The sequence below is a fragment of the Ammodytes marinus genome (genome assembly GCF_949987685.1).
Source record: "Ammodytes marinus genome assembly, chromosome: 7".
Classification (NCBI taxonomy): domain Eukaryota; kingdom Metazoa; phylum Chordata; class Actinopteri; order Uranoscopiformes; family Ammodytidae; genus Ammodytes; species Ammodytes marinus.
In genome coordinates, this window is record NC_137211.1 from 21025007 (window position 1) to 21045660 (window position 20654).

The 20654-nt window shown below is 41.9% G+C and overlaps 2 protein-coding genes across 4 annotated transcripts; one reads left to right on the forward strand and one right to left on the reverse strand.

Moving 5' to 3' along the window:
• On the reverse strand, positions 1-5156 carry tspy (testis specific protein Y-linked). Of its 3 annotated transcripts, none has more exons than XM_080031875.1 (8): positions 3768-5156; positions 3582-3659; positions 3370-3481; positions 3037-3191; positions 2666-2742; positions 2343-2551; positions 1974-2027; positions 1-1450 (listed from the first exon to the last, which is right to left on the reverse strand). In XM_080031875.1, exons 1-8 carry the CDS (start codon positions 4734-4736, stop codon positions 1413-1415), a joined length of 1692 nt encoding a protein of 563 aa, XP_079888001.1. In that variant the 5' UTR covers positions 4737-5156; the 3' UTR covers positions 1-1412. The 3 variants fall into 3 exon arrangements, with proteins under 3 accessions (XP_079888001.1, XP_079888000.1, XP_079888002.1); XM_080031874.1 differs by having other exon boundaries at positions 3037-3203; XM_080031876.1 differs by lacking the exon at positions 1974-2027 and having other exon boundaries at positions 3037-3203.
• Positions 5157-6702: 1546 nt separating this feature from the next.
• On the forward strand, positions 6703-15750 carry LOC307253729 (uncharacterized protein). Its single transcript, XM_080031873.1, has 4 exons — positions 6703-7712; positions 10981-11027; positions 11331-11413; positions 13833-15750. Exons 1-4 carry the CDS (start codon positions 6859-6861, stop codon positions 14796-14798), a joined length of 1950 nt encoding a protein of 649 aa, XP_079887999.1. The 5' UTR covers positions 6703-6858; the 3' UTR covers positions 14799-15750.
• The last annotated feature ends 4904 nt before the right edge of the window (positions 15751-20654 follow it).

The window sequence follows — 20654 nt, forward strand, 5'->3', positions numbered from 1 at the left end:
GTCAAAAGGTGGACATTTATCTTTCAGCAAACCAAATTAACCAAAGCAAACAAACAAAGTAGGTATCTTAAAACTAGTGTTCTATAAAACACAGCACACAAAATATAACTTTCTGATCATGTTTATGAAAAACCTCTGATAAAGTTATCCATGGATTTTAAACATGTGTACTTGTCTCATTCAAAAAGACAAAGCTGGAATATTATTTAGAGGTCATTGCTAGAAAAAGTAAGCAAATACAAATACTAGTTTTGTTACAGTGCAGCCCTGTGATGTTGCTGGGAATTATTGACGACATTAACCGACACTGCCCACAGGAAGAAAAGCCTTGTCTGTAATGTTATCACCATGTCTTAACATGTCACACCCACAAGGGAGGCCTTAATGTGGACGTGTAGAAGAGCAATGCAATAAATACCATCTTACTAATTTAAAAAGAGAACACAAACCTTAAAACACGATAACATGGAAACAAAACTTGCATGGTATAGACGGCAAACTCAAAAATTAAGTTAAAATCGTCAAAAATGAAAATACAAAATTCAGCTATTTATTGTATGAGGGTGTTTAAAAAAAACAATGGAATCCACAGTTAAAACATTGGTCTAAATTACACAAGAGACTTGAAACATCAGAGATGGTTTACAGACTGTTACCAGGGGGGGGGTGGAGGGTTTGCTGCAGTAAGAGTAGGTGACGAAAGGAAAAACACAGGAAGCATATTCAAACAATATCTGTTCCTATTCACTACAGTAGAGCACATCCTTACACAAGCCAACTATTACCAGAGTGTCAATGTCTGAAAATCACTATTGTCCTTTCAATAAAACTACCACCGTGTTCATCCCTGAGAACAAATTTTGGTTCAGTACTTAGTGCATCTGAAATGTACTGTCATTACATCAATTTAGCTTGTGGTGACTTGTCTTGTCGCCTCTCAAAACAGCCAAATATTTGCTTTGAAATGGCCACTAATAATGCCGCTTTCGGGGTTTCTACATTATTGTTAAAAAAAAAAAAAGAATTTGCAAAGTCTCACCGACCTGCGTGAAGCCTGTCGTGCGATGTCCCTTGCTAAATAGAAGTACACTACTGACTTGGCCATAGTATGCCTAAGAATTGTTTTTTTTGTGATTTTTTATGCAAAATATGGCAGTACATCAGATTACACAGTACCGACTGTATAAAATAGAGGGGGAAAAACGTGCTGCCTTGGCTTTACTATGAGAGTTGTATTTATTTATTTAAAAATCTTTCTATTACATTTTAGGTACAAAACAACAAAAAATCTGATATTCTCTGTGCATAAAAATGACAATTAATTGCTCTGGTAGTCTACGCTAACACAGGCATCATCTCTTCATTTTCCCTGGTCTCTGGTCCAGTGATGACTCGCCTTCTTCATCCTCACTTCAGGCCTCTTCCTCTTCCTGCTCGCTGTCATCAGAGCCTGCAGGGAAAAAGTAAGACGGTTACAATTCCAGGGGGATCCTTGTTAAAATGAAAAACACCCCAAGCTCTTTTTTTGGTGTTAACGCGAAGCACAGTCCGACTGTCCCAATTAAAAAAGCAACCTAAGTCAGAAAGGAGAAAAACAAGATGAATTTCCACCCCAAAGGTTCCCAACAGGGCCCCTACCCCACATGGATTGCTTGTTTTTTTTTAAACCTTTATTTATACAGGTAAATCCCATTGAGACCGAAGACTCTTTTGCAAGGGAGACCTGTTTTCCTTTCCCACGTTACCATTCACACACCGATAGCAGGCTAACTATCGACATTCACACGAGGCAAGGTGGGTGAAGTGTCTTGCCCAAGGACACAACAACCATGACACAGGTGGCAGGGCGGGGATCGAACCTCCAACCCTTTGATCATCAGCCGACCCGCTCTACCAACTGAGCCACAGTCGCCCCAAACTTTGTTGTAATAGTAGGTGAATTTGCAACACTACTACTAAGGGTGGCGCCTTACCGTCAATCACAATTCCTCCACCATCCTCCTCCTCCTCCTCCTCTGCGCTCTCATCTAAGGGAGGAGATAGTTCCTGTCTATTCAGTTTAGCATGACCCACACATTCATACTACAGCTACAACACAAGCCAGTCAATGTGATGCTAACAATCCCCATGGCCTTTTACTCACAACAGGTGCAAAAGTCAACATGGTGGATATATAAACAGACTCATTTTCACAAATTAAGCTAGAAAAAAATAAGATTTTTTTTCAAAATAAAAAAATTAATTGTGAAAATGAATAAATAAATAACTGGACACTGCACCCGAACCAGCCTTGTGTACCAGCAGGGGTTTCAACTCTTTAATATTTCTACTATAACACTAACCGGCGCTGGGCTCCTCCTTCTCCTCCTCTTCTTCATCCTCCTCTTCTTCTTCCTCTTCCTCCAGCTCCTCCTCCTCCTCCTTCCTGTGACTGTGACCTCGCCCCGCGTCACCGGCTTCCTCACCGGGCTCGTCATCGTCAGAGTCTGAGATCACAACGCAATCGTCTCCGCCGTTACCGTTGTCAGCCGATCTGGCCCCACTGCCACCACTGGAGAAAGACATACGCAAACACATATACTTTTGTAACCCACGCATTTTTTGATATGCATAAGCACCTTGACAAGTTAATATATACGTGTGTTTGTGCGTTTGTGTGTTTTACCTGCCGTTCTCCCTCGGTTCCCAGAGTGGCGTGAGGTAGTATCTCAGGGGGTCTCTGTACAGGTCGTCCTTAAGAATCTAAAACACAAGCACAGGTCAAGGTCACAGGTTGAGGTCAATTCAACACATTTGCACACACATGCATTAAGCCTTCTTCAGGACACATATGGAACATAGTGGTTGCAATTAATGGGTGTGTGGTGAGATAGAAAACGTTACAAAGATGTTATAACACTGAAAAAAGGGATGCATCTGATAATATCTTTGAAACAGTTTTGGCCGATTAATAAATATCCAAAAGACGGGAAGCCCGAAGGCAATTCTCTGTATGCCATAACCGTGAACCTCTTGTCTAGTGTATCAGCTTAGTACCTGTGCTACATCATCTTGTCCTGGGTGGCTGTGGTCACTGAACCAGCTGAAGAAGGTCTGGTAGACGCCGCGCGACGACTTCCTGTGTTCGCTGTGGGCCGTCAGGTTCTGCCCGCGGTGCCACAGGATGGGGTTGGAGAAGGACATGGGCGATCCTGTAACGTGAGCTGCCAGGATTAGAAGGTACACCAGAATTCAGTGACTCAAAATACATACCAGTTATCAACTTTCCTTTGCTACAGAATATGTGATGTCCTTTTATGCCAAAATATGTATGTGTATATGACATCTAGCCTTGATTTATCACCACATGCGTTTTTTTTTTTTTTTCACCTCCCATCCCGAGGTGCAGCTCCTTCATGATGATGTTGTTCTGGAAGTACGGGTTTCGTCTGAAGTGGAAGCGGATCCTGTAGCCCAGTTTATTATTTTTGAAGGACTCGATCTGGAAAAAGAGGAAGTATCGGAAATTAGCTACAAGGAATTAACAATAGCCAAACTTTGTTAGACAGCGCCACACGCGCACACACACAGTTCATTCCTACCTCTAGATCAGTCATGTAACTAAGAGCGTCTTCGTCTGTCTCATCAATGTGAGCCGAGAGATGAGGATGGTTCAGCAGCTGGCACATTGGAGTTAAGAAAACAATCCAACATGTGTTCATTTCATTCACTCAACGCACAACATAGAAATTGATTTAAAAAGTAGCACGTTTCATTTGAAAGGATACAGCGGTCACCCAGAAGCCAGGGATGGTTTTGATGATGGAGCTGCGCTGGTCCAGATGTGGTCGCCGCTGACGACCGACCTTGAGCTCCAGCCGTTGGTGAAGCCGGGCACTTTTCTTCTCCAGTCCCTCCAGTTTCATCTGTACCTGGGCCAGCAGAGCCACGGACTGCCTCATCTCCGGGGCCATCTTTACCGACACGATGGCACACTCCCCATCATCATTGTCCTCATTGTCCGACGGGAAAGACGAGCTCGGAGTGGAGGAAGAGCCAGACATGGATTCATCGCCTTCCTCTGCTTCTGGCATCTCATCCGCATCCTCTCTGTCAGTGCTGGGCACAGATGTGGAGCTGTCCGCAGCAGCCGCTTGTGTTTTAGGGACCCCTCTCGAGGACAGGTGATGACCCCCACGTTGTTTGAACTTGCTCCCTTGTTTGACGTGGTGTTTAGCCCTTTCGGAGGAGCAAGGAGTCTCTCGACTGTCTTCCCCGTCTCCCCCCGTGAGACTGGCGAGTGCTTCCGCCGCTGCGATGGCTGCCGAGTCGGACTGGTCCCGTGGAGTGGATGGACGCGGCGGCTTATTTCTCGGCGTCTTCTCCGTGTCTTCCTTTGAGGCAGCGGGAACTTGTGCGACAGACGACTGTGGTTTCTCCTTGGTGCTGCCGTTGTTGACATCGTGAGCGTCAGCCTCGGAGTTGTTGACAGGAGGTGCACCGGAGCGGTCTGAAGAACCCTGCTCTTTTTGCACGACAGCTGGCTCTTTCTCGTTACCTTTGGACTGGCCCTCGCTACCAGCTACTTCTTTACTTTCCGCTTCACTGTCTTTGCAACTTTCCGAAGTAACATTTGATTCGTCACTCACTTTTGTGGACTTGCTGGGAATCGTGCTGCCTTCATCCTGGTCGAGTGATGGGCACCGTTTCCTCGACGCAGAGTCAGCGGACTGTTTGGAGTCCGTGACTTCACTCATGCTCGCTGGCTAGCCGAAAAGCTAACAAGCTAGGTAGCCTGCAAGCTCAACTAACACGAAACTAAAATGCAATCGATTACACCACCGGACTAGCTGCGTAGATAACCGTCCTTACTTAGTTTCTCGGGTCGTAATGTAACCTACATTCTCATGAAGCCTAAACAGGAAGCAGCTCTCGTATTTCTTCGCGGGGCCTTACGGAACGTTAAAAATTAGCAGGCTAATGCTACGTCAGTTAGCTCACGTTACCAAATTCGCGTGCCCTCGAGGTGATGGCTGCTCCACATTTTGGCGAATAAAAGTCCAGCAAGGAGGATTCCGTCCAAATAATCAAGCCCTCTCGTGCTTTGCAATATTTACCAAGACCGCGCTCCCCTCTATATTAGTTTGTTTGCATTATCCGTTAGCTTACTATCCGTGCACCGCCGTGAGAGAAAAACAATCCTCTGATTGGCTACGACGCGCCGCGCTAAAACCTCTCAACCAATCACGTACAAGGGTGTGTTCACATGGGTAAACCGTCTGTAGCGGTGCTGTACTCTGCAGCGAGCGACTGACGACTTGCAACGAGCCCGTCTGCAACATTCCAAAACCATTACCTGCGACGTTCTAAAACCGTTTCGTCTCGTCGCGAATCTTTGGTGTAGACGGGACTTTACATTTACCCGATAATATGTGTTCTATCTTTACACTCTTGAGATATTCCTTTAATTGTCCCAAATAGGGGAAATGTAGCCTACATTGTTCTTACAGCAACACAAGGAACAGCGCAGAAGAGTAAAAGGCTAAAAAGTAAACAAATAGGCTACAGTAAAATAGTGGCAAAGAAAGTTACAATGTATAAAAATAAGTAACAGTTAAATAAGTGAACAGGTGCACATGATTAGGTGAATCAATGGAAAAAATATAGCAGTCTAAATAGTAAACAAGTAGGCTATAAAGAAACGTGATATTGCACTACTAGGCTACAGAACTGTGCATGGCTATTGTACATTAAGCTGAACCGATACTGCACATGGTGAAAAGTCAGTGAACATCTCTGACTCCACCTTTAATGAATTGAAGGCCTTCATAGCCTAATTTTTTATTTTTTATTGAATGGTTTATTTTAACCCTGACCCTTTGGCAATATTGTCCACATGACATTCATGCCAATAAGAAAATTGAATTGCATTGTTAAAAAAGACCTTGGGTTTAGACTATTAATTCAATGGAGCAGACGTACTGCCTGTGTGATGACGCAAGGCCAGGGATGTGTTTATCCCAGAAGAAGAAAAAGGGTATTTTAGCTACCTAATCAATTTGATACAGTTTGCTTGTTTTCCCACTTTGCCACCCTTTTCATTGGTTCCCATACAATAATTATGAAAGTAAGAGCGTATATGATTAATATGTGTAGCACAATTTAATGACATTGTAAAAACCTTACATCAGCACCATGCGACCTTGGACAGGGACATCTGGAAGAGGTCACGTTAGTTATGAAATCACTTCTCTGGCAATAAGATTATAGGCCCCGCATGCAATCGTTTGAATGAATGGTTGCTTGCATGTAGGCCTGGGGTTTACTTTGGTTCCCATAAAAGAGGCTTATTTTTAGTAGGCATAGCATTTAAAAGCAATGCTCAGGTGAATTTATTATTTCCTCCTGATTATGTCTGAGGTTTTAATATAGGCCTATGTGTTTTGGTTAAAAAAAGGACAATGATTTGCAGTTGGCCGGTATGGTATTTCTTTAATAACCCATTTCCAGTTGTGGACGTCTAGCCAGCCCGAACCAAACAAGAACAGGGGGGAGTCGCTGGAATATACCAACGTAAAAGACACATTTGGGGCATGGAAAGCCCGGTAGGTCAGCGCTAAATTTAGACGCTGCTCCTTCCGCGAGAGCAGCCAAACTGCTGTGCATAAAGTCATGTTAACCGGGGGGATACACTATCACAAGGGCTGGCAGTAAAGACACGATTTCCATGAGTGACATTTAACGCCACACGTTCGCAGCTGCAGAGTCTCCGTGCGTAACGCAGGGACAGCGCTGGATCGACACCGGCCAGTGTAGCCAATTTGGTAGTGTGTTTTTTGGAGACGCCATATGTAGCCTGGGCTACTCTGCAAAGACAAAATGTCTTTTTTAACCATACCAAGTCAAGATAACCTTTTTACCACGGTTACAACGGGCAAGTCAGCTGAGGCGTCCAGCGGAGGCGGCGAGGACAATAATAATGACGAAGATGATGACGATGACGAGCAATACGATGTCCGCCTCATCCCAAGAAGCTCCCCGATTCCCAGGAAGCGCGGCGCGTCCATCCACGCCGAGACCGCCGAGTACTTGCAGATCCGGCAGGCTTTCTCCCCCGGGAAAAGAGTGCAGTTCGCCGATACAACAGGTTTGGACCTGGTGGAGGTGAAGGAATTCGTCGCCTTCGAACCGGACGACGAAGAGGAGAGTGCCAGGTGGGAGGAAGAGGAGGCAAAGTACCGAAAGGCACAGCGAGAGCCCACCTATCATTTGCACCCAGAGTTCAACGCACCCACCACCAGTGCGCTGCTGCAGGCTGTGCGCGCTCACAAGGTGGAGGTTGAGCAGATGTCTCCACTAGAGGAAGAGCCACTGGCCTTCACAGGGCTAATACGAGTCCTGAACGTCTCCTTCCACAAAGCAGTTTATATCAGATCCACCATGGACAGCTGGGCCACTTACTATGATTACCCGGCAGAGTATGTCCAGGGCTCCAACGATGGGGACACCGACCAGTTCTCCTTCAAGCTGTCTTTTGCACCACCGTACATCACACACGGTTCTCGCATAGAGTTTGTCGTTCGCTATGAAACCTCCGATGGTGATTTCTGGGCTAATAACTCCCATATGAATTATGTGGTGTCTCTGCTGCTGTCCTATGAAGATGATTTCGTTCAGGTAGACATCCAGAGGCAGCCATCCAGAGGGATCCTGAAACCTCCGAAACTGTACAGGTAAATCTCTTTAGTCAGACACTGACCAAGGGGGTTCACAAATTCAACACACTAGTCTTTTTCAACAATGTTTTGTCCTATGTCTTCCTGGGATTCCTTTGACCTTTGACCTCAACATTGATCTGCTCACTGGTGAAACCTAAATAAACTTAGATGTGTTGCAAGGTGTCCCGAGCTATTATCAGGGGATAAGATCATTCCCACAATGTTTGAATGTATGAAGAGTATAACTCACAGAATCACATAACAAGGATATAATAATATAACTGTTGCATTGGTTCAAATCACGAGGTGAGTCTAAAAAACACCAGACATTTGGGGCTTTGCAACAGCTGCAGAGATCCAATGGCCTATACGATTAGTTAGCCCTGTGGGGTTTTGTGGCTGAAATGGACATTCAGTTTTATCCAGCAGATCCGCCTGGAGACTGTATTCAGCAGAAATAAATCAAGTCAAAAAGGAAAGCAGGAGGTTTTCAAAGGCTACCAAAGTCAAGTTCTTAAATTGTGTTTATGGCAGTCTTCACTCTTAACAATATATCGAGTCTTCAATTTGCACTGCAATGACAGAGTTTTGGAAAGAGTACACACAAACAGCCTTCAAAATGTCAGTCATCCAGGGGTGTGTGTGACGCCGTTTAAACTGGGCAAAGGGCAGGTGTCATATTCAGTTTCTAACGTTGCATTACATTTACCTCTGACCTTTTTCATAGGGGAGCGGAAAGTTTCAAAGGGACAAACTGGACTATATCCTATATGTGTAGTCACAGACTGGTACACAAACCTGTTCTCGTATGTCTCCTGTACTCCATTTAAGTCAAATGATGTTCAAGAGGAGGAATTAAATGCCCAGTTTATTGTTACATCACAGGACAGAGGGAAAGGTCCCCCAAGCTCACACGGAGCAAATGGGGTATGAACCGATGTAGTTGACACATAGGTGCTGTAGCTGTGTGCAAGTATTGTCCAGATGGGTTGTTATGGATGAGTCACTGATTGTAAATGAGGTGTTTGGGGGGTCGGGGGGAGAGAAACTGTACCAGCACCCCCCCCCCCCCCCCCACACACACACCCCACCATGGCACCCATTACAGATTCATTAGGGGCTTTGAAGTTCACTGATGATTGGATTTTAACACATTAACAAGGCAGCCAGTGGGAGGAAAGGTTCCCATGAAACACGTCAGGATATGTTACTCACTGTGTTAAAATCAAATAGACTATAGGGCAGGTTCTCTTTCCGCTTTGAAGTGAAGCTATCCTGTGGTTTTACTTTATAGGCTGTATAACTGAAGGAAATAGAGCTAATATACATTATGTGTTGTGTCTTATTGTACTGACCCAAAGGCAGGTACAATGTTGTTTTTCTATGTCAGTGTAATCTGCCTCGATAGCCAAGTGATGAGGGTTTCTGCGTTTTGCCTCAGTCTCTATCTATTTTTGCATCATCTCTCTCTGCTGAGTCACGTTGGGACTTTTGCAACGTGCACTGGGTGATACGGGAGGCCACATCTCCACATCAGTGCTCAGAAAAAGAAAAAAAAGACCTTAATCAATATTTTATAATGTACACGCACAGCTGCCCACTCATTCAAACCAAAGCCTGGCCTTGGACCAGAAATATGTGGTTGAGGGTGCAGGGCCAGACTGAGAACTTTGTCAACCTGACATCTCAAATGTGATGTTCAAATGCATAAGGAAAAGGAATGTCTCTTGCTGTTTTAATTGCACTCAAGGATACGTAGTTTGCCATAATAATAGAGCTTTTAAAAAACATGTTTACCTCCTCCCCGCTGATATAAAAATGGAAGTGCAATAAACACAAGCAGTATGAGCTACTCTTCAGGTTATTCCAACTCTATTTGTGCAACCCCTGTCACATGCTTATCACACACACACACACACACACACACACACACACACACACACACACACACACACACACACACACACACACACACACACACACACACACACACACACACACACACACACACACACACACACACACCGCTTGACCTTTATTTCATTTGGCATCCTTGGCAGGATTCTTGGCATGTTGCAACCCCTCACTTTCAACTTAGGTGCCTTCTTACAGAAAACATTTCTGCATCATTCATTTTGCACGTGATTTCAAAATGAATCAAAGCCATATATTATCTACTCTCCTGATGTAACCTAACCACATATAAAAACACCTATGAAGCATTTTACAAGTTAGAAATCCAAAGAAGGCCATTTATCTCTAATAGCCCAGATCCTCATCCCAAAATTACCGCCACCACAAATACATTTAAAGCTATAGTGCGAAACTTCTGTTGCGGCCAGGGGGTGACACCAGTTTGTAAATGCTGCCATACTAAGAAATATAGGGAGAGTTTTGTGGAGCTGAAGGGCTTAATTAACTTTGTGTCAACTCTTTTGGCATTGGCTTGAATGTAACATGTGACATTCATTTATGTTAGAAAGTTACGCACTATGCCTTTATACATCAACTTCAATACAGAAATATAATAATATAGAAATATAATGTGTTTGCACTTCTCTGTGAACCTTACCCTTAGTCCACAACATCACACTGTCATTTCTCACCTCGTAATCTTTTTTTAACAAGTGCTCTAATGAGATCACCGCGGCTTTTGGCGTTAAAACCTTCTGTTTGGCAGGTTTAGCAGTTTATTAACAGAAATGCATGATATGTACAATGTATACCCAGCCACATTGAATTAAATTGGACACATTAACAGCAGATCTGCATCAGCAAATATTAAGCCCAATTATCCAAAGCAGGTGTTGATCATGGCGTATACCCATAGATAGTATACCCAGCTCCTTCTGACATTTCAAATACAGCATGTCTTATTTAGATACTACCATTTGTTGTCCTTTCTTTTCAGACAGGGCCACTGCACCTGTCAGCTGACATTGGCCTTTGTAGCTCAGGAAAAGTCTTAAATACAAAACTTCCTGAAAAATCTCATGGAGGACTTAGCTACAATACCATACAAGCCTCACCTCCAACTAATCCAACACATTTGCCCACATTTCAACAATTATATGACAGTGTATGAAGATGAATCCATGCACTGTCTTTCTTAATACCATCATTATTATAAGGCTTATTGATTTGCATTAGTATAATGTTGTTTTCTAGGGAAAAAATAGATCTGTGTGTTAACTATAAACTCACAAAGACATTTGGCTGTAGTGTTGTCTTGTCTTGTTTTATGTGTTGTCCTATAACCTAAATGTCTCTCTTTCTTTTTCAGTACCGATGATTATTTTGGCTCAGACGATGAGCTGGAAAACATAGAAGGTACAGTGAGAATGCTTTTTCCAAAATCACTATTGACCTATCAATTCAGTGTCTGATAAATAACAACATAAGTGTATAAACATATCAATGATGTGATGCAATTTTAAACTCAAACCCAAACTAAATTACGCTGACGACATCGACGTCTGACCTGAGGCCCAGACCAGATTGCACAAATGTTTTCATCGGTGGAGGGCCTCTTTAGTTGCTTTAAAAAGTGCAGAGTAACAATTGTAATCTGTTCGACACGGGAATTGCCTTTTTTCTCTGTTTATTCAACCATTATCTATTTTGAATTGACAGAAAATAAAGGAATCGCCACATCAGGACTTGTCAGACCTACAGCCGTCCACCCGGTCATTGTGGAGCCGGAGATCGACATACAGGTAATGCTAAACTATGAGGAATGTGATAGAATAAATGATTAACCAAGTTGTCTTTATACACTTTCTATGACCCGCAAACGTTAAAAACTGTCCAATATCACGTTTACTCGCTTGCCAACACAGTACAAACACACATAAAGCTAATTTAGTCATCGGATTATGTTCAAAATGACTTGCATGCCGTTGTTGACACATTCCCATTTAACGGTAAGCAGGCTATCCCTCCTCCTATGCCAGTCATCCGTCTAATAAAACGTAACATATAATTCAGTTCAACTTGTAATGCTTATCATCACTGGCTTGGTTGTTTATATTTTTCACAGCTCATTGAAACTTCAGCAACAACTTAGGTAACGGCTTCTCACCACTGTAGCATGGAAATACTGTGTGCTGTGTGTATTCCCCCTCTGGAGCTTTTGTCACTCCTTATCACTTGACGCATACTGTTCATGCTGTTGCACCTTTTTGATTCTGTGCCCATTGCATTGGATTTGAATTCATGTCTTTTAAAGTGTAAGTGATTCTAACATTCATTCACACCATGTGGAATCATGTCTTAACACCTAATCCCCTGTCTGTTTACATTGTCTGTGATTATGACCAAACCTGTCTCTTAATGTGCTGTTGTCAAGGTGTTTTTATCGAATTATTTGTTTAGGAACGTCACCAAAATGTATTTTAGGCCTGACTGACCACTGTAACCCCGGTGGTGCCTCGAAGGACTGACTCGACATTTTAGGAAATATACTAATTTGATCACTTGCAGAGAATTACATGAAACGATTGATACCACTCTTAAAGCTTCCTGTTTAATATGAAGGTGTAGCCAGGATATGTTTACCTTAGCACAAAGACTAAAAGCAGGAGAAACAGCATATTTAATGAAAAGACATGGTGTTTGATCTTCTCATCTAACTCTTGGCAAGAAATAAAGATTTATTTCCAAAAAAAACTATTCCCTTAAATGTAGAGTTGCATGTAAGTAAACTGATGGATATAAGAGCTGTTGAGGATCTGCCTGAAACTAGGATTACCAGTGGGGGGTTTCATTAGCATTTTGGTCAGCAAAAGTAGATTTTGGAACAGCTCCACACCTAAAACATATGAGCCTGGAAGAAATTTGTATTTCAAAAGAAGACTGCTTCAGACAGCCCAGAATCTGTCAGAATATGATGACATTCCACCTTCCAACAGAGTAACATGATCTGGTATTAATGTCTGATGCTGAAACTATATCTGATGGCACGTACTCATTCATCTTTGTTGTACACCAGTGTTCACAGGCATGTTGTTTTACTATGAGAGAGCATTTCAATAAAAGGTGCACCAGTCGCTTACTGTATGAACATATAGCTTCACACGTCATCCAGTATATTCAGAGAGTCAAATCAGTGCTTAAACATTCATACTTTATCATCCATGGCAATTTAATTCTACAAGTTTTATGTAATAATTTTCAAGTTAAATGTACGATCAATCGCCAGCATCCATCGTTTTCATGGGTCACCTGCTGAGCATTTAGTTGTGAGCAAAAGTTTGGTTTCCCCTCTAGCTTTTCACTCCTTTTGTGCTGCTTTAAAGACATTCCTCAGTAGATTTTTGCTGTTCATTTTTTGAAGCATAGAGTTCCAATAACATAATAAAAGTGCCTATGTTTTATTCAGTACTCTTGTACTACTAGATATTCTGCCCTCAAAGGGGATACCAGGTCACAGCTGTACTTTTCACATTGACACATGAGAATGACGTGATGTTAAGTGTTAACATATTCATGTGTATCTAACACATGCCGTGTCTTAGTCCTTCCTTTATTTGTGTTTTGTGTGCCTTGCGTTTGCAGTTGTTCTTAGATATGCAACTTTTCTTATCAGTCATTTGGTTTTGTATTTCCTTTGGATTTGACCTTGGATGTTTGTCACGGCATCCTCATGGCAGGAAAAGCTATTTTCTTAAATTATTATTAAAGATCTTAGCTATTTTCCATTTTGAATAAAAGCTCAGTTCAGCTCAATTCCATATTCGTTTGCACATTGGGTAAACTTGAGAATGAAATTCTTCTCCCTTGGATGCCCTTGTGCTTTATGTAAGTATCTTTTGGTTATGTCTTTACACTGGTTTGTATTCATGAAAAAGGGGAAGGAAAAGGATTAAAATGTAAATTGCTACCAATAATTTTGAAAACAGATATCAATCCTATCATACTGCTCCTGTTTAGTTCGCATTTCCTCACGATTACAATGTCAGCATGGAATCCATTTCACAGAAAAGCATTTAGTATGCTGTAAAATGCTTTTTATTCTGTGTGTGTGTGTGTGTGTGTGTGTGTGTGTGTTTAATATGAATGCATGTGTCTTCCCCCCCATGTTGTCTATATGCTCTCCTGGCTGTCACTGTTGTCTCACTGTCTTACTTTAAACAGATTGCCGTTCACCCATCTGGTCCCTCTGTCCCACCCAACCACGAGCTCCCATCTGTTGATGATGGCACACCGTCGGCTCACGGCACTGTATCCCCAGGTGAACATTTCTCTTGTCTGTCCTCCCAAACTACTACACTTCAAACTAATTCATCCTTTGTACTCTGTGCCAGCCAATCAGTCCAGCCAAATAAGTCACCTCCTTTACCCAGACTGCACTGTGAATTAGGAAACCAAACGTCAGAGCAGCAGCCCATGCACTGCAGTCCCTCTGCACCTGCCTTCCCTGCTCCTGCTCCTCCTCCTCCTCTACTACAACCAGAGTCAAGGCCGAGATCAGACTGCTCCCAGGCTGGCCCTAAGGAAACCCCTCCTCCCTGCGTGCATATTATTATCACAGAGACTAATCTAGAGGAGGACGGATCGACAGACAGCCCTTGTCTTGAACCACCTTCTCCCAGTGTGACTCTGTGCTCAGAGCGAGAGGATGCATTGGGATTGAGTGAGTTTGTGGCAGGATTATCAGACTGTTCCTCCAGGTATCATGAAGGCAACTCCCTGCCCGCACTGCTCTGGCCTCCCATGGCAGATAGTCAGGCATCTACTCTGGGAACAGAAGGCAAAGCTCCACCGGCCCCTGAACTCGCAGAGAACCCCTCAGTGAGCACAGGTGTCACCGAGGTAAGCCAACACTCTGCTCTTCAGTCTGTCTCAGCCTGGGAGGAGGAGGAAGAGGATGCTACACAGATTTCCCCTGATACAATATTAGAGAATATACCAGAGACGTTGTTGTCAGAGGTTTCCGCACTCGAGTCTGAGCATAACGTGAACAGAATTCTGATGCCAGCCGTCGTCTTTCTGAGCGGAGTCGTCTCCCTCTCGGTAGTGTTACAGGAACCCAACGCCCTCTTTGTCATGGGACTGCTCTTGCTCCTGCACTGTTTGTCTTTATGCCACAAGAGTTTATGATCTATTCGCAAGTTAAGTGCCTTATTAACGATTCCAAAAATAAGCCAACAATTAGAAGGAAAAACTAAAACACACACATGCGCACACATGCACACACACGCACGCACACAGGCACGTACACACACACACACACACACACACACACACACACACACGCACACACACACACACACACACACAGATTAATACACATTTATATCAAATGAAAGAAGACATTGGGTACAATTTATGAATATTTCAAGGTCCAATTAAAGGAGAAAGTAAATATATACAAATACTTAAAAAAATGTCATGCATTCTGCCAAACAGGTGTTAGGTAATAGAATAGCTGTCAGTTATTGCCTATACGTACATCAACGTGACTTACACTAAAGATTATCATAGATGTTTCGTAAGTGTTCTGTAATTACTTTGTTCTCTTAATGTTGAGGTAGTTTATGTGGTGTTATATTCTGATTTATTCAATCAGTATTATAATGCACTGTTTTTGATTGATGTTGTCAATGTAGCAATTGGCTGTCGTCTATCCACAATGCCATGAATTTAACTTTTGTGAATTTCATGTGTTGTTATGTCTTTAATGATCATACCACAGTGGGACACTGCAGTGTCCTTTTGGTACAAAATAGATTTTTGTTTACAAAATGCAAGACAAAAGCGTGGTTATGAAAAATATTTTAGCCTTAATGTGATAGAAAGGTGAACACTACAGTAGTTAAAGAAAAAAAACGTTTGAAATGGATGATGTCTGAGGGTAAAACCAGATGGAAATGTGTCCAGTGTGACGTGTGAATGGGTTATTTGTCACCTCCTCAATATTGCACATAAGACTTCCTGTTGAATCCTGCCAGCAAGCCCCTATTGTTGTTGTTATTGTTGCACAACATACAATCTTGTCGCTCTACTTTGATGACCTCACAGACAATTGTAGCACCGAATGATGTGTTTTGAAGTGATGAAAGATTTTGCAGTGTATTGCCATTAAACATGGTCTTGTACTCTTGCATTACTATCTGTCTTTCTTTGATTTTCTTCTTATCCTTCTGTTCCAATATAACGTGTCTATGACCGTTACATACACAGTAATGACGCTGCAGTGCAGGGCAGAACATTTAAGAGAGACTGACTGACACACCACAAAAATAACATCAGAGCGTTTAATGCCTGTGTCTCTGGAGCACATTCAGCTGAGCTTGAAGTAGAAAATACACAGACAGCAACATGAGCTGCAGATATATACCAAAGGTCACGCATTGCACTGAAGTCATGGTGTCATGCCTAGTGCACACTGGCCATTGTAAGCTGAGATCAGTGTTTGGGAGCTGATCATTCTCAGGACACCTCCTTAGACACTACATGATGTCACAGACTATTACTGATTATAGTCATGGTATTTTAAGGCAAGACAATGCAGGCCAAAACATAGAATTTTGAGAATGTAGGTTATCAAACTGGTATAAAAGTTCCAAAATGTACATTTAGGTTTTTATCTAACTATACCTTGTCTGTTTGTGTCTGTATATTTCTCCTATACAACCATCTTTAGTGGCCATTATCTAAAGATTGGTTTTCTTTTCAATAAAAAGATCTACCTCTAAAACACTTAAAAAAACAACTTTATATAGTCATTCTTAGCACTATTCCGAAGGTTCTTACCGAAGGATTGGTTCTTATTTTGTTAATTGTCTGATTTATGATACATTTTGTTCTTAAAAACAAGCAGAAAATATTTTTTAAATAACTGTGCATAGTATTTCTTTATTCATAAAATTAAAAGAAGCTGTATCCAACATATGTTCAGTAAAAACGTTGAACACATAGCCTATATGTTGTAGAAATTAATTTAAGATTTTAACTCTGTCTCTTTTCAACATCTAGATTTCTTTTTTTAATATACAAATTTACACATAATAAGAAAAAAAAAATAATATAAAAAACAATGTTTTTAAATGTAAGTTATCAACTGGCAAAGTTTCATTATGATTTACCTGCTGTGACTCGCACTAAAGACATTATCTTTAGGTTTTGATCATGAAGCCTTTAAGAGTTATATAAACTACTTCAGAGTTTTCTTGTGGATTAATCTACTTTATCTTTCATTCACTTTATTAACTTCAAACCCACCAACATCCTTGGATGTCGGGTATCCTTTGGATTATGTGGATTATGTATTTGGCCTCCGAGCAATATTATTAATCAGAGCACGCTGGTGTTTCATAGACTTGGAGGGTGGGAGTGATTCATTTGTGTGATGGTCACATAGCTTGAGTGTGGAAAGTATTAAAAATTTAAGCAGACTTAAAACTGACCCAAGGAAAGATATGAGTTAATTCGCTAACAGACATTCACTTTGAAATAATTAATGCCTTTTTAAGCACAGCAAGCCTTGATAAGCAGTGATTTCAAATGAAGCTCTGCGAGTGTTGTGACATTATTACCAAACAGCAGTTTAAAGGCTAATTTTCCTTACTATTTCTCTTTTACTGCGATATCACGCTGAGGGGGGAAGTTTAGCTTGTTCAAATGGAGACATTTCATCACAAGAAATGGTTTAAACAGATCTTGTCTCTGCCAATCAATTTATAAGGCACACGTTTACTTTGATTTTACAAATACTTGTTTTTTTCCCCAGACTGTACGCTTGATGGTAATGTGGTTTATTTTTACGGCTTATGTTTGTGATTTGTAAATCAATATTGTAAGCAACAGTTTTTTTTTGGCGTCCTGTTGGGTCTATGATTCTGACACTGCTACGTCCTCTAGTTTTTTTTAATGCACCAAATGACCATATTCAGGGTATCAGATACAACTTCATTCATCCTCAAGGAAATGATATACTCTATAATTGTAATGCTTGTATAAACATGCTACATGTCTATGAACACTCACAATGATAATACTAACATGCTGAATGTGATATGATTTATTGTGACTATATGTATATGTTGGTCCCAATTATACCATCATAATGCTACTGTCTTGGCCAGGTCACTTTTGGAAAATAAGATTCTAATCTCAATGAGTTTCTTACCTGGTTAAATAAAAGATATTGATATATTGATACAACTCACAACAAGGAATAAATTAACTCAAATGTGTCAAATTACATGAATGGAAAAATAGAGCACAAACAGGAAATGGAAGATGTTAACACTGTATTCTGGTTCTTGTGATGTTTACATGGAAATTTGAATTTTATTCTGAAAAAAGGGAGGTCCAGTAGTTTCCCGAGAACCCAGAATTCCTAGCGCATGCTGCTGCTGTGTTGGGCCTGTCTGTGTCATGTTGTTGTCTGTCACAAAGGCCAAGGAGGCCAATGAAGGACATGACATAGTTTGTTGACAGCTGGAGAGAAACAGACTCGTCATACATGATGCCAGAGAGACGTTAGAATAAAGCATCTTTCAATGTATAATGGCTCACAATAGGCCTACTGCACACACAGGTCCGCCTCTCCCTCACCCCTCCCCTCTCTCTCTCTCTCGTTCTCTCTCTCTCTCTCTCCGAATAAAACCGACCGTTTCCGCGAATGTGCGAGCTGCCTCCTTGCAAGCAGCCATAATTGGGATTATTCAGGAATAATTCGGCTAATCCAGCCGCGTTGTTTTTGTTTTCCTTTTTTCTTTTTTTTTATCCCCCCCACCTCCCATAATATAATCGTAATTTCAACCGCGTCGGCGATGTGAATTCCCTCGTGACATCGTGACATTTGTTCTGTCATGGAGGCTTTTATTGTGGACTATTAAGATGTAGTCCACCTTCGCTGGACAGCAAAACAAAGACTGCATATGAACAGTGCTGGGTAAATACATCGCTTTTTTTTTCTTCATTTTTTTCTGACTGAAAGATGGAAAAGAGAGAGACGTATCGAGGCTGTTGTCTGGGTGGACTAATTGTTCTGGTGCCACGAGCCAATATACATGCCAAGACGATTCATTTAGGGGATGCGCGATATTTTTTCTCCCTCTCCTCTCCATCGTTTGTGGGTGGGTTATTATAAGCATTGAGAATCTGACATCATTTGGATATATGAACAGCACGAGATATATGTTTGCTATTGCGTCTTCTTTTTTGTGTGTGTCTTTTTCAAAGCCTTCTGGAAATCCATCCTTCGACGTGATGCAACATAAAATCTGTTTTCTCCGATGATATTGAGACACAGACCAAAATGAACACATCCATCTCTGTGAGACTGTAAGGGGAAAAAGGGTGGCAGCAGTGGATATTTTTTTATATATTTATGTCTCTCAAATTGTGGCGGAGTCCTCATCCGGATGGATTTTTTCCTTAATTTTTTGGGACGATGTTTGATCAGCTGTTGATTATTAGATAGCCTCTGTCGTCTCACGTTCCTTATAGCCTATATGTTGCTCAATTCGATTTCCTTATGCGATGGATTTATGCATAACAGGTGTTGTTTGAGTGAGAGCATGGGGCTTTATTATGTGTCTTTCTCTCCATTCGACAAACAGTGAAAGAAAGCGACAGGGATATTTTTTTGCCGTGAGAGAAGAGGAACAGACCTCCCCCCTCCACCCAACCACCCCTAACCCCCCCAACAACAAAAAATGAGGGGATGAAAGGTAGGTTATCATGTCTCTCTCCTCCTCACACACACACACACACACACACACACACACACACACACACACACACACACACACACACACACACACACACACACACACACACACACACACACACACACACACACACACACACACACACACCAGAGGTGATTTTGACACCTGTTCATCTGATTTTCAGTATTTTTTTTCCTTCACTCCAGCCTGTGTTTTAAGGCATAGTCGACATGGCAGCCGTCTAATCATGTGAAATGATTTTTGTCAAGGTGGCAGACTGGCTGTTATGTGTGGAACAAAATAAGCCTACATCACATTGTGCTTCATGGCCTACATAGACAAGGCCCACCCAGACAAGCAAGGCCATGATTTATTTTCACCCTATGCCTATGAATGAGGTTTACAGCGAGGCTGTATCCCAAATTCCTATTTTTTTTATGTTCATATTTTGATCATGTCTTTCTTAAACAAGGCTTTTTTATAGGCTCGTTGCTTAAGCACTGAGATGCCTGACTACGATGAATACAATGACAACTCGAGTAAAAATCCACACTTCCCACGTAGGCCTACGGTAAAAAAAAAAAAAAAAAAAGCCAAATGGCTGCCTGCTCTGCTGTTATATTCTCACATTTGTTATGTGCTGTGCATGCTACGCCCTCTGCTCTCTTAACACACACGCACAGAGCAGCGGAGAAAAAGCATAAAATTGTCCTTTGCTCATTTACAACATCTCTGTTTGCTGTAGGACATGCCCAGTGTTGGTCATACTGTGTCTGCTGCTCCATCCCCCCCTGTACACCCCCATGCATTCACTCAAACACCCACACTTGCACAAAGTATGTGAGCTGTTGTATCTTAGCAACCAGCAAGGTAATTACTGAGAGAGCCAAGGAGCTGGCATGCTGTAGAGCTGCTGATCTGATCCCAGCCATAGAGAGAAACAGGGAGGCAAAAGAGATTTTCACTGTGTTGCCCAACATAGCACTTCTACATCACAGAGTTTTGTCTCCGTTTAGTGGACTGTTGTGGACCTATAACAAGCACATCAGACATCTTGGTTTTTCATTATTTTTCATAAAAAATTCTCTGTTCACAGGTGGGGAGGTTGTGGACCAAGAGTGAAAGATGAGTCTGCCGTGTGGAAAAGACCCTTACGGCCTCTCCTTGTAAAACAACGAGAGAGAGAATCGTTGGAGACGACGGCTGTAAAAGGATCTGTAGTGTTTAAAAAAAGGGCCCGAATCTGAAAGGCTCTCGAGGAAGGGTTGATAGA

What these genes read in the sequence shown, in the direction of transcription:
- LOC307253729 (XM_080031873.1), top strand. Translation starts at nt 6,859, where the DNA reads ATGTCTTTTTTAACCATACCAAGTCAAGATAACCTTTTTACCACGGTT. An exon ending in TGAGCTGGAAAACATAGAAG is followed by an intron (nt 11,028 to 11,330) that starts GTACAGTGAGAA and finishes TTGAATTGACAG; the next exon opens with AAAATAAAGGAATCGCCACA. An exon ending in AGCCGGAGATCGACATACAG is followed by an intron (nt 11,414 to 13,832) that starts GTAATGCTAAAC and finishes TACTTTAAACAG; the next exon opens with ATTGCCGTTCACCCATCTGG.
- tspy (XM_080031874.1), bottom strand. Translation starts at nt 4,736, where the DNA reads ATGAGTGAAGTCACGGACTCCAAACAGTCCGCTGACTCTGCGTCGAGG. An exon ending in CTGGCTTCTGGGTGACCGCT is followed by an intron (nt 3,660 to 3,767) that starts GTATCCTTTCAA and finishes CCAATGTGCCAG; the next exon opens with CTGCTGAACCATCCTCATCT. An exon ending in GAAGGAGGAGCCCAGCGCCG is followed by an intron (nt 2,028 to 2,342) that starts GTTAGTGTTATA and finishes CTCCTCCCTTAG; the next exon opens with ATGAGAGCGCAGAGGAGGAG.